The sequence below is a fragment of the Plectropomus leopardus genome, chromosome 4 (genome assembly GCF_008729295.1).
Source record: "Plectropomus leopardus isolate mb chromosome 4, YSFRI_Pleo_2.0, whole genome shotgun sequence".
NCBI lineage: Eukaryota > Metazoa > Chordata > Actinopteri > Perciformes > Serranidae > Plectropomus > Plectropomus leopardus.
Genome location: NC_056466.1, coordinates 22,295,107 through 22,313,264, shown reverse-complemented (window position 1 = coordinate 22,313,264; position 18,158 = coordinate 22,295,107). Strand labels below are relative to the sequence as shown.

Genomic DNA, 18,158 nt, shown 5'->3' with positions numbered 1-18,158 from the left:
CGCCGGGTCGGACAGGAGGACACACACCCATCTGACGAGGAGAATTAAGTGTTACGTGTGAGGAAAAGCTTTCTAATCTCTGATCTCTTGGATTATTTCTCCGATGGACGGGATTTAGCCCCTGTCCGCGATTTTTGGCCACTGTTTTACGCACCACTTTTTGCGCGCTCATATTTACGCCCCCTTGGCATTTGCACGATGGATTAAACACTCATTAGTTTTAGCCCAGTTTTTGATTTGTGCTCTCTAAACAATTGTGGATTATTAATGGACTCGCATCATGCTAAATGATGATGATCTTTTGGTCGCTGGAGCGCGCAGCCGTAGGTTGGATTAAGAGCAAAAGACTTTCCACCGCGCTTTGGTCAAGCACCTGCTTATTCTCCTGAGACACTTTGACCTGTTTTACGCCCTATTGACGCGCTGTGATGGAGAGCGAGCTGAGACCCAGGCTCTGTTTCCTGATCAAAGGAGAGCGCGGCTATGGGTTTCACCTGCACGGTGAGCGGAATAGAGGCGGACAGTTCATCCGCAAAGTGGAGCCCGGCTCCTCCTCGGACCTGGGCGGGCTGCGACCGGGAGACCGGGTGGTGGAGGTGAACGGGGAGAATGTGGAGAATGAAAAACACCATCAAGTGAGTGATGGCAAAACATGCGTTTTTTAAAATCACAGACAAGTGCTTGAGTGTTAGAGAGGAGAGGCGCATAAACTCTCCGAAGTACAAACAATAAGTTCTATACCTGTTAGACCACTTTTTCCTTTGCCTGAGGAGGAGGAGAAGGAGGAGGAGGAGGAGGTGGGGGGCTACCAAAATGGGTCAATGCGAGCTTTGTGTAATGGGAATCACAGGGTGTCATAGCTGTGTTTATAGTATGTTATGTTCAGTCCAATTCACTGTTAAAAGTATGCACTAAACGAAGGACTGTCCCTGACTCAGAATTATGCCAGTCAAATCAAATCTGGCCAGTTAATTACCAGTTAATTTTGTTTTGTTTTGTTTTGTTTTGTTTTGTTTTGTTTTGTTTTGTTTTGTTTTGTTTTGTTTTGTTTTGTTTTGTTTTGGGGGTTTTTCATAAAAAGTTTTAAAGCTTGAACAGGGCTACATGGAACATGCAGAACAGCAGCATTTATATAATACAGTTAACAACGGATCAACAATATGCAACATTTTTTGTAGACACTAGATGTTAGGGGTCTACTGATAATGTTTTTTCAGGACCAATAACAATACCAATTATTAGTAGTTAATGAGACTGATATTTAGAACCGATATGCATTTACAATAAATCTTTCTGTCATTTAGAATTTGTAATGTGATAAACTCCAACACAAAACTTTGATTAAAAGCCTTTAGCAAATGTCTCAAAACTGAGACTTTCAACGTCATATACAGCATGTTCAAAGCAACTTTTTTAATAAAGTCAAGTGAAAATTTAATTAAAAATGAATTAATAAAAAAAGCTCCCTGAGGTTTTACAAAGTAAAATTTATTCCTATGCTGACACTTTTTTGTGCTTTTTAATGAATTAAATTTTATCAGCGATCATTAAAATAAAGCGCCCATACAGACAATCATCAGAGTGCCAAAGATCGGCCCCGATAATCATCCAGGCTGATAAAATGTCGACTCCTACTAGATATCAGACAAAAGCCAGAGACTGTGTCGTATGAAGTTGCTCTAAACTGTAATCTTACCACTTCTAAACAGACAAGAGAAGATAACGTTATCTTTTGAAGCCTTACAGTGCAGAATCTCTCCTCTCTGCACCTGCCTGCATGTCAGCATCACCCTGTAACAAAGAGTAGCGTGAAAGTCAAGAGCACTCGCTCCGTAGCAAAATCTAGGGCGTAAAACATCCACAGAAGTACACCGTACAGCACACTGACCAAAAAAAAACAACGGCTTGGAGCTATCTCAGTCGACAGAGGAGTCTCCAGCTGGTGATTCAAATCTCTGTCAATCAAGGAGCAGCCCAAACTAATTGACAGCACACTAACAATTTTCATTTTATTCTTCTCCTCCCTGCAGGTGGTGGACCGTATCCGTGAGGTGCCCCACCGCACCAGGCTGCTGGTGGTGGACAGAGACACGGATGACTACCTCCGCAGCCGTGGCCTGGCCTGCACCGAGGACCTGGCCATCGAGATGGGGACCTTTTCCCCACGGCCTTCGCCAAGACCTACCCCTTCTACCTCTCCCATACCCAGAGGAAACTCGCCCCTGTCACCAAAACCCAACCACACATTTCATCCTCCTGCTGCAGACTCGCCCACACACTCAATCACACAAGCCAAGGTCAAGAGATCCTCATTAACGTCAAGTACGACAACAGACACAGAGGTAAGAGCGGGCGGTAATACATCATACCCTTGTTTGTGGTTTCTCACATGCACTTGAACATCAAATGTCAAAACTTTAGAGGGCTTTTCTTATTATCTGCCTAGTTTTTATGAGAATACAAGAAAGGAAAGAGTCCAGATTCTAAAGTTGAAGTGGTTAGTTGGTGTCTGACTGGCATTGGAGAGCCAGTGTGTTACTGTGTTAAGAGTGCGCGTGACAGTGAGCTTACACTCTTTTACCTAATGTCTGTCTAGCACTAATCTGCACTTGATCACTTGGGTGTCCTACCGACTGGATTCAGTCCCAAAACAGAGCCTTTTAGAAAGTGTCTGGCAACTCCTCTAACAAGACTAAATACATCCAAGAAGACATGTTCACTCAAATTCAGATAAGGGGGTCGAAAGAATACTGAGCACAATTTTGTGGCATTCATTTTTTCTTTTTTGTTTTATTCAGCTGGGTGGTTTGGACAGATATAGTGTCTACACATGCACACAAACACACTGTACAACCCCTTTTTTTCCAGCCAGAATTTGGCAGCAAAGTCCATTGTTGCACATGCAAGTTGAGAAAAGGAGTCTACAGGGAATACACATAAAACAGTGAATTAAGATGGTGTAAATACGGCAGGTTTTAAAGGAATTATCACCTCTTCTCCACCACAGTGCAATAATGGGTTTTATTAGTGCCACACATTTAGTACCCTGGGCAAGCTTCCCACTTAAAAATGATCTTTTTTATTAATTGTATTGAATTTTTAACAAAAAAAGTGCTAAATAGAAATCAATACCAATAAACAACTTAGCTAGCTACCAATAAAATATATAGCAAACTATAAAAGAATATGGTATGTTCTAATTTGCATACTTCTTTTTTTGTACTGCACTGTAGATGACTTTCGATTTTTTATTTTTTTATTTTCTCGTACTCTAATATAACATAAATAAGATCATTTTTCCCTTATGATCAATGTTTTTAAAAAAATTAACCACCACCCCCCTCACCACCACCCATGTTGCCTACATGTTTTTTTTTTTTTTTTTTGCTCTGTTTTTTACTTTCACTGACTCTCAAACAGCTGCTTTACAAGCCACTGTTGTCTGTAAGCTGTGTGAACATTTCAAGTTCCTATTGTATTTACAGAGCCCTGTCTTTTTCGCATACTGAGTGTTAACACCTCACACACACAGCTGTAGGACTCTTCCCACCTGACTGCAGATAAATTCAAAACCCTGCTCGCCTGACTGGGTTTCCTTTAAAAAACAGAACTGTTGGTACTGTTTGGTCAAACTGAATGAGAAAGAGTGTGACACGGTGTTTAGGTTTGCCTAGAAACATCTGTTTCCCCCGTTATCCTGTTTTGTATACAGGGATTTAAAGACTAAAATTAAGCAGGAGGGAGTTTCATAAAAACCGTCAAAGGTTAAGGCACTGTTTTTTCTATGAGAAATTAATTTCAATTAAATAACAGCTATTTTTAAAGTATTAATAATAGTTTTCCCATTAACAGTCCAGTTGAAGGTATTGTACTAAGGGCTTTGTAACAGACAGGGACTGTGTCTAAATGTTCAACATGAGCTCAGATTTTATCACTCATTCAGTCTGCTCAACTTTAATTTGAATGTTTTCAACTAACAGGCTTTGAGTGTCTGCAGGGAGGAGAGAACGTATCAAGCAGACACGGGAGGGATCAGATTTAAAGATAGCAATGTTGCATAATCAAGCTCTTTGCATAGGTACCTTTTGTGTATTTTATTTTGGGCTCGAGGCATACATCTCACACTCTATTGTGGGAACTTGCACACTTAGGTATAGTTAGAAACGTTCTTCCGTATTCTATCACATTCAAAATCCTAAATTTCCGTGCCAGCAATTGGCAAAAACAAAATTTCTAGAAGTGCCAGTAAGACATCACAGTGACGTACTTAATGTCAGCCCGGCTGCAGGAATAACTGGGAACTGTCTGTCAGAGATTGAGCTCAGTGTTTGGGCTCCAAACAAACTGGACCAGGATCTTCAGGCCCAGCTGCTCACGTCAAGCTGCCATCTGTTTAGCTGATGGCAGGGTAAATACAGGCTGCCCCTTGGCTGGCCGTCACAGCCCTCTTTATCAGTTTTGGTTACGGGTTCAGATCAAACGACATCATACGCAATAACAGCAGCACCTATGCAGCATGTGCAATCTATTACGTCACCACCAACACAAGCTACAAATATGAGCCGAGCATCGCTTTAACCAAAACTTAGTAAACTTCAGAAATGTATTTTTAATTACAGGGCTGTTTTCAATGAATGAGTGAATAAATTGCATTATAGTTTGCAAGTGTTGTGTCTGCCTGTACATGAAGTAATATGGGTCCCTATAATACACCATTAGGAGGGTAGGCATTTTTTAGGGTGCAAATTGTGCTTTAACCATGGACATACGTGACAAACTAAAAACTTTTAAAGGAGCTCTACGCTTAGTGTATACTTATTCTTAGTGTATCTATTGGTCCTATTCTTTTACGCTGAAAAATTGAAATGACCAAGTTCCCAGTTTGAAATTTTAACTGGAAATCCTCTGTAGAGATGTCGGAGGAACTTCACCAACCCTGACCACAAAATCCAAGATGGCTGCTCGGCACATTGACAGTAGTGAAAGCTGTAGTAAAAGACCATTTATTACCACTTCTGTCTCATTTGTGTCTCATTAAAACAGTTGTACACCCAGTACTGTTGAACTTCTATCTATGGAGATGTTGTTTATGTGTCACAAAATACAGCATAATGTGTTGTTAGTAGTATTGCTAACAATGGCTAATCTGGCTAGAACTGCTAGCTATTGCTAACAACATCTTGGTTTTCCAACTCGTTGTGCTTGAACATGATCAACTCAGTTGTGATATCATTCCCGACTTCGACCTATGACTTCCAGGGTAAATGAAGCACAGCAAAACATTCAAAGGTTGTCTGCATATGGCTCTCAACATGGAGGTGGCTGCGACAGCAGCTAACAGCGAATGGTGTTAACAGCACAAATAGTGCTAACTGTGCAATAAGTGCTAACAACGGCAACAGTGCTGACAGAGAAAGGGGGGTTAAAGTGGGGAAAGCCAGAGGGTGGGCACTACAATTCTGCAGCAACACTTTCCCAATATCAGCTGTAAATGCCATATGAGCACAGTGTATAGCAGCGGTGATTAGATAGCCAGTGGGATACAAACACAGGGACTCGCACACTAACATGCATGCACGGCAGCGTCTACCACAACAACAAACAGAGAAGCTCAGATTACAGCACATACAGGAAGCATTCATTCTCTGCTCAGACCGCCACTTCTCCACTATATCTTTACAGAGCAAATAGTGGATTGCTGCTATATTTATGCTTTAAATGTCATATAGAGCTCCTTTAATGTGTCTGTTCTTAGTGCTTTACTAAAGATTACTTTAAAAACAGGCCTTTTAGTAACCATCATTTTCATTTACTAAGGGCACCTTAACCTCACTGTGATTCACTGCATGTGACAGTGTTTGTTAGACATTTATTTGGGACATTTTCTTTTTCATTTATTAAAATAAACTGATAATGTACAAAATCAACTTCTAGACATTTTCAGTGAGTGCTATGAAGGCTAGGTCAGTGGCTATTTTTGTCTTTAATTCAGCTGCTCTGATCAGGAAACCATTGTGGCATATTAATCCCAGGCTGACACCACTGAAGCCCTATACATGTCATGTGCTTAGTCAGCAGACACACACTCACACACACACACTATCTCTCTCTCTCTCTCTCTCTCTATCCAATTCTGTGTTATTTGTCTTGTGACATTCACATCGTACATGTAAATACAGACAGGATTTCATTGTTGCATGGTGTTGTTATGGCAGCAGACACCCATATACATCAGCCTTACATAACCACAGTGTTGACTGCTATCACAGCAACACTATCATAGTCTGGATCACTCAAACACACACACACACACACACACACACACCAGTTTCACTAACCTCCCTGAAGAACTTATTTTCTCAGAGATTATATTCATGGCATATGGCTCATCTGTTCTTTAAAAGACCCTAAGATGAGAGGAGGAATCTCTGCATTTTGTATCATACAGTGAGATATCAAATTGTAGATATTGATTTAATACTAGGATGATTAATAAATACTCAAATTACATTCTCGATTAATCATTTTGTCTATAAATTGTAAAAAGAAAATAGGGACATGAGTCTGCCACAACTTACTAGAGCCCAACGAGACAGCTTGAAATTACAGCCCAAAAATTTTAAAAAATATGTAATTTGTTTCTTTAAAACAATATAAAATAAAGATAACCAGCAAATTCTCACATTTTACAAATGTCAATCAGTGAATGTTTAGCTGAAAAATGCCTGAAAAAGTAATTGTCAGAATAGTAGGAAATACATTTTTTGTCCATTAACTATTTGACTTCATAAAATGTTTCTGCACAAACTAAGTGTGTGTGTGTGTGTGTGTGTGTGTGTGTGTGTGTGTGTGTGTGTGTGACAGAGAGAGAGAGAGAGAAAGAGTTAATTGATTTGGGCCGACATGACAGATATAGTAAACAGGTCAGCGCATGAAACAGAGATCTTTAAAACCAACAGGCGACATGGTGACCCGTCACCACAGCGACCTGACCTGTCACCATGACAATTTGGGACTGAGGTCTTCTGTTCCGTCACTATGGCTCCCACTAACAGATACGGATGAACTGTGCTGCACTGATACACACATTATTATTCATAAACACACTCACTACCCTATGGACACTGTGTGTGTGTGTGTGTGTGTGTGTGTGTGTGTGTGTGTGTGTGTGTGTGTGTGTGTGTGTGTGTGTGTGTGTGTGTGTGTGTGTCAGGGCGATGAGTCTGTTGTTGATGGAGCAGAAAGGACACAGAGATCTGTCAGGTCAGTTTACCAGTAAAGGTGCAGTCACAGCAGTGTCACCAGACAGTCACGATACTGGGCTACACTAAGGATGGAGACTAAAGCGTGGCCCTGGCTCAGAGCACACACACACACACACACACACACACACACACACACACACACACACACACACACACACACACACACACACACACACACACAGCCAGCATGTTTTTAGTAGTCGAGGCACAGGGCCGGTCAGCAGGTGAGTCATGCAATGTGTCAACTCTTGTCGTCGGTCATTACGCTCAGGATCAGATTTAACGTCTCTCAACTAGATCCACTTAGCCCACTCTGCTCAGCTCTGAGGCCGCCGGCTTATCCCGGCAGCCACTTTCTCCTACAGCGCACAGTCACAGAGGTATACACTGAGGTACCAGTCTAATAAATAAATCTGTGGTAGAGCTTCAATAAATCTCAAATCAATAATATTACAATATTAATGAGAATATTTTTTCCAATATCCATATATATTACAACATGGAAACAGTTTGCATTGCATCACACCTAACTCTTTAAAGATGTAAAACAAAAAAATATTTACTGGTTTTGTTTGATTTAAATTAAATTTGCTATGAATTACTGATCTGGCCAACAGAATTTTGTTAAAAATAATTTTTTTATACAATCATATTGTCATAATGTGACTGTTCTGAAAGTTTATATGTGATACTTAATTATTGCACAGCCCTAACTTAACTCATAATCTAGTGAAATCCAGCACAATATCCCTGTTGTGAAGTTTGTCATGTTGACATGTCTGTTTTTGTTGACACTTGATGACAAAGGTGTTGATTGGGCTCTGCGGTTATTTCTGAGGCCGTAATTACTGGTGGTTTTGTAGGAGACTGCATAATTTTTTTGTATGAGGACATGACATACAACACAGTGTAGTCGTACACACCACAAACTACAGACTCAAAAATTATCATATATATATATATAAAGGACCACTGTAGCATTTTTGCATGTTTTAACGACACGTCATACTCTTTTTGCCATTCAGTCTGTCAGTTATGAAAATCTGCAGGTGCTTGAAACTTGCTTGGATTGTGTAATCCATCAAAATAGATCTCAAGTCTGCTTTGAATTTTTTCCAAACTTACATTATCTTTGCAGGTTAAAGCAATGTAGACTACTCAGATGAATACACACTTAAAATGCATTACTGCACACTGATAATGCAACTTTGAATAAGAACACAGACATGGCTTGTATAGACTGAGACTTATAGACTGAGCAGCTGTACCTAATAAAGTCATAACTTTAAATCAGTTTACCTCTAAATTACAGACATTTGAACGCCTCCTTCTCTAATATCCTGTTCCTATAAAGTTCTCATTTATGTCTCCTTACAGCTGCAGGAGCAGCCCTCACCAGAGTCGACGGTTGAGCTCCTTCCCCGTCTGTGTCACCTAGTGAAGGGAGAGCACGGCTACGGTTTCAACCTGCACAGCAATAAGACAAAGCGAGGACAGTTTGTGCGCTCAGTGGACCCCGGCTCAGCTGCTGAGAGTGCAGACATCAGGCCTGGAGATAGATTAGTGGAGGTACAACCAGCACACACACACACACACAGTATAAATGAGGCAGAAGGATGACCCCCCCACCTCTTTTTCGGGGAATACAAACTTGATGCATTGCTCTTGTCAGAGATACATTTCAGGGAACTGATGGGAAAAACAAAGTCGCTGCTCCCCACAATAATCAGGTCTGCGCACTGATTGGATTAGAGCAGATAAACTGGACTCTGGACAGGCTTAGAGTGGGTGGGAGACAGGGGTGTTGTTTAAAGGGGGAAGGAAGAAAAGACGATAAGGGATCATCTTGAATGGAGGTGTAGAGGAGGGGCTAGGTCTTTTCATGTGGCGTAAGGTATGGGCCCTCAACACACCCTAGTTACTAGTTACGATGCACACACACATACACACACAAAAGGCATGAGTTCAGATGTGTTCAACTTGTTCGTCTTGACATATTTTGCTCTAAACTAGCTGCTAGTGAGTGACAGTGACAGCTGACAGTGAGTGGAGTTAGCATTTCAGCACTTCCGGTTACCTCATCTTGAAGTCAATGGGTTTTTTGATTGGGTTTTTTTGGCGATTGCTAACAAGTGGCTTAATGAGACTGAAGCATCGTCACATCGAACATGGCTTCACAGCCTTGTTATGATGGTAACGTAAAGCGATGCAGCTGTGGCATTTCCAGCCTGATGTTAGCGTTTTACTTTTGCCGATTGCATTTAGGCTTCAAAATCTTGACAGTGGTGTTAATTTGTAAAGATTATCTTGCCAAACAAAACGTGCAAGTATCATAAACTTTTTTTTGCCACAGAGCTCACTTTCTGCATTATTCTTCAATCTAATTGAAAAAAAAGCACGCCAATTTCCATGTTGGCCTACAAAACAAACATCATCCCTGCAGCACTGTATCCCTGTAAAGCCTGAACCGTGAACTGATAGCCAGAAAATTCTATTTTTTTAAATGGAAGTGCTTATGGGCCTTTTTGACAAAATATAAAAATATATTTTGAACAAATAAGTTGCATATATGAAAATCATTTCGTATCATATTTGATACATCAGGCATTTATGAGAAGTAATTTATCACAAAAAAATCATTGCATTTTTCATTGCAACTGGAACACTTCCTGTGATTTTCCCAAAAAGGAACATTTTTACCATCTTTTTAGTGGTGGGAGCCCCCCCCAAAAAAATAGTTTCTGTTCTTATTAAGGCAATGATGGACTTTATTTTCCCACAGAAGACATTATCAGGACAGAAATCCATCCTCTAAATGTGGGAGGTCTCTAGTTTGTGGTTATTAGTTTCATTAGGTTTTGATTATCCTAGAGATCACAATAGGTCATTTAGTACAACGAGGTCACATAAAAAAATGTCTCACTACTATAAAATAATACTACTACTACATCATCACACATGATTTTCTTTCCAGTCCAGACTTTCCAGTCAGACAAAATTTCTGCAGCACAACACATTTACACTGCATGCACCAAAAAAAACCCCAAACAGCATGCTTTTTGTACAAATCTGGAAGGGATTGGCATAAAGTGGGTGTGTCTGTAAAGGGGAGGCTCATGGGTAGCTATAGAACCTGTTCTCATTTGGATATCTTCAGGTCAGAGGTCAATGGACCCCGTAAAATGGTCATGCCGGTTTTTCCCTCACCAAAATTCAGTCTACCCTGCTAGAAAAAACAGCTAAAACCTGCTTATGCTTGTAGCTGGTTTTAGTTGGTTTTAGCTGGTCAAAGATGGTCTTCGATGGTCCTGACCCAGATGGTTTAGCTGGTGGCCTACCCAGCAGCTAAAGCTGGTCAAGCTGTTTTGTCAGCAGGGTTACTTTGGAGCTGGTACCATTGGATGCCTTAAAGTGTCTGGTTTTATATAACACCACTACATTCATGCTTGCTTAAAAAATGAACCTCTCATGCACAATAATGTTGGCCGAGATCATCGGGGGTCCCACAGGTCTTTAAGGTTTAATACCTGCAGTATCACATTTCATACATACATTTTCAACCTGACTTTACTATATAATAGGCTCCAACATTTTTGGTAATCATGAGTTGCTTCGGTCCAGTAAATATTCATAGTGAAGAATTAGTAACAATATAAAAGTTGTTCTTACCGTAATCTTTGAAAAATTAGCAGAGATTTCCTTTCAAACACTCTGCAGATCAGAGAATGGGGGCAGCCATGTTCATTTTTGTATTCAAAGCACCTCTACTTCCTGCAGTCCACCAGGGGGCAGATGACATGTATCAGATTACATACAACTGGTTTTTCAGGAGAGTGTTGTTATTTTTTTTCTTTTGCCATTTTCCATTCTTTATTTACACAAGAGAGTGTAACAGAAATACAGTATACAATTTAATGTATACAAACAAAACAATAACAAAAAGCCAGGGGAATATTACATTAAATACTAAAATTCTAAGACAAAAGGATGCAAAATGTCTTGATAGCCTTTCTGTTGAATCAGTAAGTAGTTTCATATAATGTTTAATGTCCTTCAGAAAATCGAAATTATTAGGTTTTTTATTGCTGAACTTACATTTTTGAATGAAGCACTTAGCTGAAATTATTACCAAATTAATTATGAAAAATGATTTGTCTTCTTTTCTTGCATCATTGAGAAAGCCAAACACCACATTTTCCCAAAATATTAAGTAATAATAAGTCTGTAAAGACATAGTCCATGATGAATCTGCAAATGTCCTTCCAGAATTTTTTGGTGTGAAAACAATGCCAAAAAAAGTGTGAAACAGTTTCAGAGTGTTCATCACAAAACGTGCAGTTCGTATTTATGTTTTTTTTATATTTCTGCATGTAGTGACTGGCAGGGTGGTACTTGTGAATAATTTTGAAGGACACTTCCTTGACCTTATTTACAATCAGGTATTTATGAGGAAACATTCAAACCTTCTTCCACTAAATGTAATTTACAAGTTTGTAGAGTCAGCTGCATTAGAGAAATGATGCACAGATCTGGGTGAAGGTCTAATTACATATCTTAGTAGCACTAGGGTACCTGTTGGAATGACATCGAAAACTATAGCAAATTCCTCAGGGGGTTCCTGGAAAATTATGTGCAGATAAGAATTCCCTGAAATGAAAAAGTATTGTTGACGTGGACCACATGGAGGTCACAGAAAGTCGTTCATCAATCATGATACAAATGGCGTTCTGTATCTTCTTATCTTATCAAAAGATTCAATAGAAACTTGACACTGAACATCAGCATACATATTACCTAGAAGTCATCACTGCATATTGGTTTATGACAAATACCAAGGATAATCAGAAATTCCTCATTAAATTTAATAGTTTTTTATATTTTATTTAGAGTTTTACAGTTTATGTAGACTAAGTTTATAATTTTGAAATAGCTTTGTATTATTTTACAAAAAAAAAGAGAAAGAAACTAATGACGAAGATGGGTTTGCTTTGTCAGTCAGATATATAACAATTACATCAAGTTTCACGTATCAAGAGAATTTAGGTGTACTTCCAAAGATGCATCACATAGACAGGCCCAGGGTGGATGTTTTTCTGTAGGTCAGCCTGGAAGCTAACGTCCCCCTGGTTCTCTTGTCAACCAGCCTATGGGATTTTTCCATTGGATTTTGGATTATCGCAGAAAATAAACTCTGTGGTAAAAAATGTTTATGATACTTAAACGTATTGTTCAGGAAGATAATCCTCATGAATGAACACCACTTTCAGGATTTTTAAAGCCTAAATGTAATTGCCAGAGGTAAAAGGCTATGTAAGGCTATCACGAACAACACCATGCTCGTGTCGCCACCACCGCGAGGATTTAAAGCCATGTTCGACTAGTTGTGATGACGCTCTGTAGTCTCATTTATCCACTTCTTAGTAACCAACTTTTTTAAGACACATAAAAGCTTCAAAGTCTGTGAGTGGGTTATTTACTGAACTATTTTATGTCGCAGAACAAAAAGTAAAAAAGTCTCCTCAGGTTGTGTAAACAACAGACCTTATTTAAGGCCTCAAACCAAAAACCCATTAAAAAAAAACACTGACTCTGAGACGAGGGAACCGAAGGTGCTACAGTGATAATCCATTTCTGAGCTTTAGGACTCATTACTTAGGCACTCTATTAAAGCCCGTCTTTAGGCACTGTCTTTATTTACGGCCCTGTGTGTCACAGGCTCTCAGATCTGTGTGCTTGCATGAGTGCATGATCTCTAAGAGGTTAACTTTGTGTAGAGGAAGAGTGTGGAGGAAGGAAGGGAATTCAGGCAAATGAACTAGCATCTACTCAAATTACAGATTTAATCTGTTTTTGGTCATTGATGCGAGACAAACTGTACCTTCAACTTGTGCTATGGCTACTTCTTCATCTCTGTCCTGTCTCCTGTCTGTCTCATTAGGTCACTCAGTTTTTGTTTCTGTATGTCTTCTTCATTTTCACGTCCCTCTACTGTTTCTGTTTTCCCTGACGTCTCCTTTTCCTCTGGCTTAGGTGAACGGAGTGAACATAGAGGGCCTGAGGCACTCAGAGGTGGTGGCCCTCATCAGAGCACAAGGGGAGGAAGTGCGCCTCCTAGTGGTCGACCCAGAGACAGACGAGATCTTCCACAGACTTGGCGTCACACCCACCACCGGCCATATCAAAGGTCAATTTTGTTCACGCACATATAAGTCCCTTTACTCTTCAGACAAAATGTCTCACTTGTTTGTCTTTATTCTTCCACAGAGGTCTATCTGGATGTGTCAGCCACAGAAAGTGCCCCACCCACCCCCTCTCCGACCACTGAACTCCCCGCCACAGATCCACCAGTCATAAACGTCACGCTGACAGACTCCCCAATCACAAACTCGTCCCCGAAATCCCGGACCAATGGGAGCTCAGCATCTCAGTCGTCAAGAAGTTCCACAACCCAATCAGAGATCAGCAGCTCGGACATGAGCATCCAGGTGAGAGAAGAGGCGTAATGTAAGAAACAAAACAATCAATGAGATGGCATTGAGTGTGTGCTAAAACATGTCCATTTTTGGGGATTGCAGGTTCCTGATGAGGACGACAGGCGTATTTCGGACCCTTTCGTGGACAGTGGTCTACGTCTGAGTCCCACAGCTGCTGAGGCGAAACAAAAGGTCCTCGCCAGCCGCCACAAGAAGAGAGCACCTGCTATGGACTGGAGTAAGAAACAAGAGATCTTTAGCAACTTCTGACCGCAGAACACAAAGAGAGAAAAGAAGAGAAGATCGGCATAGTGGGAGGAATAATATAAGTACTTTTAAAAGCATGAGAAGAATGCAATAAGCACCTTAACAAGAAGTGGTCCAAAATAAAGCAAGAAATTAGAAAAAAAAAGTTACAAGAAAATTGCTTGAAAATAAGCAAAATAATGATAAAAAAAAAAAATCATAATAAATAATAATAATAATGACCATCATCATAATAATCAGAATTATTATTATTATAAAGACAGACAAGGAAGTGACCTTAAGCAAGTAGGAAAAATAAAATAAAATAACCTGTAACATAATTTTAAATATAGATTAGGGTTGTTTTTTCCCCCCTTTTTTTGGAAATCTAATAAACTCCCCACAAATAAATTTCATTTCCACTGTCTATTTTTCCCCATCTTTTACTTTTCTTTTTTTCTTGCCTTTCTTAGACTTTTTCTCATGTTTTCAAAAGAAATCAACCCAGTTTTCGGAGGTTTCAGTGCCTGCAGGTGTCTGATTGCAATGCAACAAAACTGATGTGGATTCGGGTTTTAAAGGGTTAAAGAAAGAGTGAAGTGAGAGGGAATAAAACTCCGGTAGTAACGCTTGTAGTAATAGTCTTAAATTATTTGTGTGTAAAACCACATTGTAAGATATCAAATAGTGTTTTCTAGATACTTATTTTAGTATCTGTGAGGACAAACACATGATCTGTGGATGTGTCAGAACTCCTAAAATACACTTCATTAAACAATATCATAGATGACTGGAAAACCATCAGCTCAGAGACTCACACTTGCAAATGGTGCCTGGTCTGTGTACAGTGTTTCTCTTTATCAACGCATAATAATTTCAAAAACATAGTTACTATGTAGATATGCTTTTCTGTTGTAACTTTGTTAGATTTCATTTTTTGAACTATTGTTGTTCTTTCAATTTACAATGCGCTCATCACAGCTGGAGTAGTTATATTACGTTTTATTTAATGTCACATATCACTTTCAAATGTACATATAAAGAAATGGTAGAGGCTTAAGTTATAAAATGTATTTTGTTGGATCACCTCAGTGCTTCTCTTCAATGTTAGAGTGATTTCTGTAAAGGAAAATAATTTAGAGAGAGATGGTCGACGTGATAGAAAAGAAACTGTAGACCCTCTGATTTATTGTTGTAGCTTTTTGAGGATTTCTCTCTCAAATGTGCATAGCTGAAACTTCTCACAATGTGAAATAAACTTTCAGGAAATGTAAATGCCACCATTTGATGTCAGTTATCGTTGAAATGTGCCGTGGGGCGAGTATTTTTTTGGAAGCCCAGGATTCATGTTAAATTATGTTTTGTGCATAAACTTTGTCAATAATGGATGTAGCTGCTGAGACATCACTGATTGATTTGTGGAATTCCATTTTGAAGCTTTTAGTTTGGCATTTCAGCCATTACCATCTTGGTTTTTTTGGATCCAGAAGTAACCATATTTAGACGAGAGGGTGGAGCTGCGGATGAGCAGGGCTGGATTTCACTCATCGCTGCAGAGATGCATCGCAGACAGCCTGTCGCTCAAGCTGCACACTTAAATATGCATAACTTTGGGCCTTAATAAAATGTAAATGCATGAATTATATGTAAAAAAAACCACCTGCCGTACAGTTGTGATGAATGTTGAAATTAACTATAGACCAAAACAGTTTTTTGTATAAGACTCAAAACATGTTAATCTATGCTCTAAAATTGAGCATTTAACTGAAGTGGCCATTAGAGGAAATGTGTTTTTTTGGACTTTCATATTGACTTCATTTTTCATCCTCCGAAGTTGCAGCTTGCCTTTTTTAAGCAATATTTTATTAAAATTTTTAGATTAGATAGAAAATACCAAATGCATATGACAGCAATATCACATATACCATAAGGGATGAAAAAAAGATAATTAAAAAAGAACACAATCAGGCAAATGACTAAACAAACATAAAAACAAAATAAACAACAGCGTAGTATACATATATAATGCAGTACTACATAGGACCTTACATGGACATGTCTTAGGGTGTTCACAGATTAGATATTTGACATACATCAGAGAATACTTAGTTAAGAAAGAGACATAAAAATCAGTTGATATAATGCCCATGAGAAAGTATTAGACATTCACAGACGTGCAGAAAGGAAGTCATTTAATGTTGCAGCATCCTCTACATACTAAGTCCGCTGTGCAGTCCGCTAGGTTTTTTAGGAAAGGTGCCCACATCTGCAGCTTGCTTTTGACTTATCAGTAGCTCCATGACCCGGCCTTACATCTACATTGTAGCCTATCATAGTGGGCTAACTGACACTGACTAACCCCACTTGCTTGATAGGCAGCTGGGATCATAAGATCTTGGTTTCAATATGAAGTTGTCTGTAAGCTTCCTTTTACGTAGTTGGCATGTGTAGTTCAGTAGAAAGAAAATAGTTCCTAGATGACACTGCTCACAACAAGATCAGTGGATTATCTTGAGTAACCGGGCCATGATCTCTGGAAGGAGAGACTGCTGTTAATTTTTTCATTTATGTTTTTTGCTCTTTGAGCAACACAAGCCAAGTGCCATCCAGTCCCAATATATTAGAGAGAAGGCCGATATCTCCGGCAGCTCACACCAAAAACACCTAGATCAATTAAAATGGCACTACACGAAAGAGGTAAAATTATGTAATTTTGAAAATTCTTGTTCTTTCCTTGAGCATTTCCATTTTAAGATGCTTTATACTTCTACTCCACTAGATTTCAGGTAAAATATTCAAAAAAAAATCTACACGTAACTGACAGCTTTAGTTACAGATTACTCTTTGGATTGAAATTTTACACAGAAAGCCAATGTTGAGTTTTCTGGAATGAAATATGGCTAAGAGCCATTCACTTTTGTTTCACTTTTTATTGCTTGAACTTTTACTTAAGTTAAATGTTGAATTCAAGGTAACATGTCAGGTGTATCTGTATGCAAGTGCCTGCAAAAGTTTGAATAATCGGCTTTAATTCACATCAGATCATGTTGTCGTCTTCATTCAACAGGAGCACCATTTAGGACGAGTCTCTGTTTCCCAGACAGCAACATTAGCCCACATCCATTGGGATGTAAACAAAAGGCTAAAAAAGGACACCGAACAGGAGTGGCCTGTTCATATCAGTTTATACAGCAGCTATAAAACAGAGACACGCACAATAAAGGTATATAGATGCTATCTTCATCTCCTGCGCCCTGATTTTTTAAATTTTTTTATCTCTCTCAACAATACCTGCCTTCAAAACAAGTTTTTATCGGATGCACCACAATTTTTGTCACAAATGGTAACCAAAAACTCCCCCTCTATACTGTATGTGACAGTGTTTGCTGTATAACATTATTTGAATACAGGGGTGATATATTGATACACTGCGATGGAGACGGTGACAGAGAAGTAAGGAGGTCTCAACTAAGGGATTTTCCTGAGTTCATTCTGCTGCAGCTCCACCCTGAGCCTCGGGGTATTAACAAGTAGCCTAATGTCACGACAGGGATGAAAAGATGATCTGCTCTGTAACAGAAACCTGTAATTACGGTGCGTGAGATGAATCAGATCTGTGGTTTGTGGGAGATTTCTGACAGACCGACAGCTTAATCACATTGTGCGTGTGGTCTCAGAGAAGCTTTGGAGAATCAGCTGAAGACGAAACGCTGTTTCTGGAAGGATGGCCTGAATACACACAAGAAAACAATATCTCGGATACAAAAGGCCTCCACGGGAAAGTTTCTCAGTTTGTGGTGACAATTTTGATTCAACAAACATTCAGAATGATATATTGCCCCTGTTAAGAAGCGTGCGAGTAGTCCTTATGATGCTGAACATAAAAGCATTTTTTCTGTAACTTTACTTAAATCCTCTTGGATTTTTGCCTCAAATGCTCGTCATATGTTGAAATAAAAGCCATTTTAACGGTTCAGTTGCTGCTTAGCCTGTGTAGACATTTAGAGTGTCTCATCTCACACACACAAATCCCCACTCATCAAAAAGTTGGGAATATATTAATATGTGTATTTTTTGTGGAATAAAGTTGATTATTCATGGTTAATCAGTTTTTACTTGTTGACAGAGAGAGCCCCAGAAATGAGTCCTAAAACCTGAAAATCAGTTAGCATTT

General features: G+C 39.3%; 1 protein-coding gene across 1 annotated transcript; it reads left to right on the top strand.

Moving 5' to 3' along the window:
• Positions 1–15,527, top strand: LOC121942217 (Na(+)/H(+) exchange regulatory cofactor NHE-RF2-like). Its single transcript, XM_042485358.1, has 6 exons — positions 1–635; positions 2,031–2,342; positions 8,643–8,834; positions 13,296–13,449; positions 13,530–13,750; positions 13,841–15,527. The coding sequence occupies exons 1-6, from the start codon at positions 429–431 to the stop codon at positions 14,006–14,008; spliced, it is 1,254 nt and encodes a 417-aa protein (XP_042341292.1). The 5' UTR covers positions 1–428; the 3' UTR covers positions 14,009–15,527.
• The last annotated feature ends 2,631 nt before the right edge of the window (positions 15,528–18,158 follow it).

Coding starts and splice junctions, on each gene's coding strand:
- LOC121942217 (XM_042485358.1), top strand. CDS start 429: ATGGAGAGCGAGCTGAGACCCAGGCTCTGTTTCCTGATCAAAGGAGAG. Junction 2,343..8,642: donor GTACGACAACAGACACAGAG/GTAAGAGCGGGC, acceptor GTCTCCTTACAG/CTGCAGGAGCAGCCCTCACC. Junction 13,751..13,840: donor GCTCGGACATGAGCATCCAG/GTGAGAGAAGAG, acceptor TGGGGATTGCAG/GTTCCTGATGAGGACGACAG.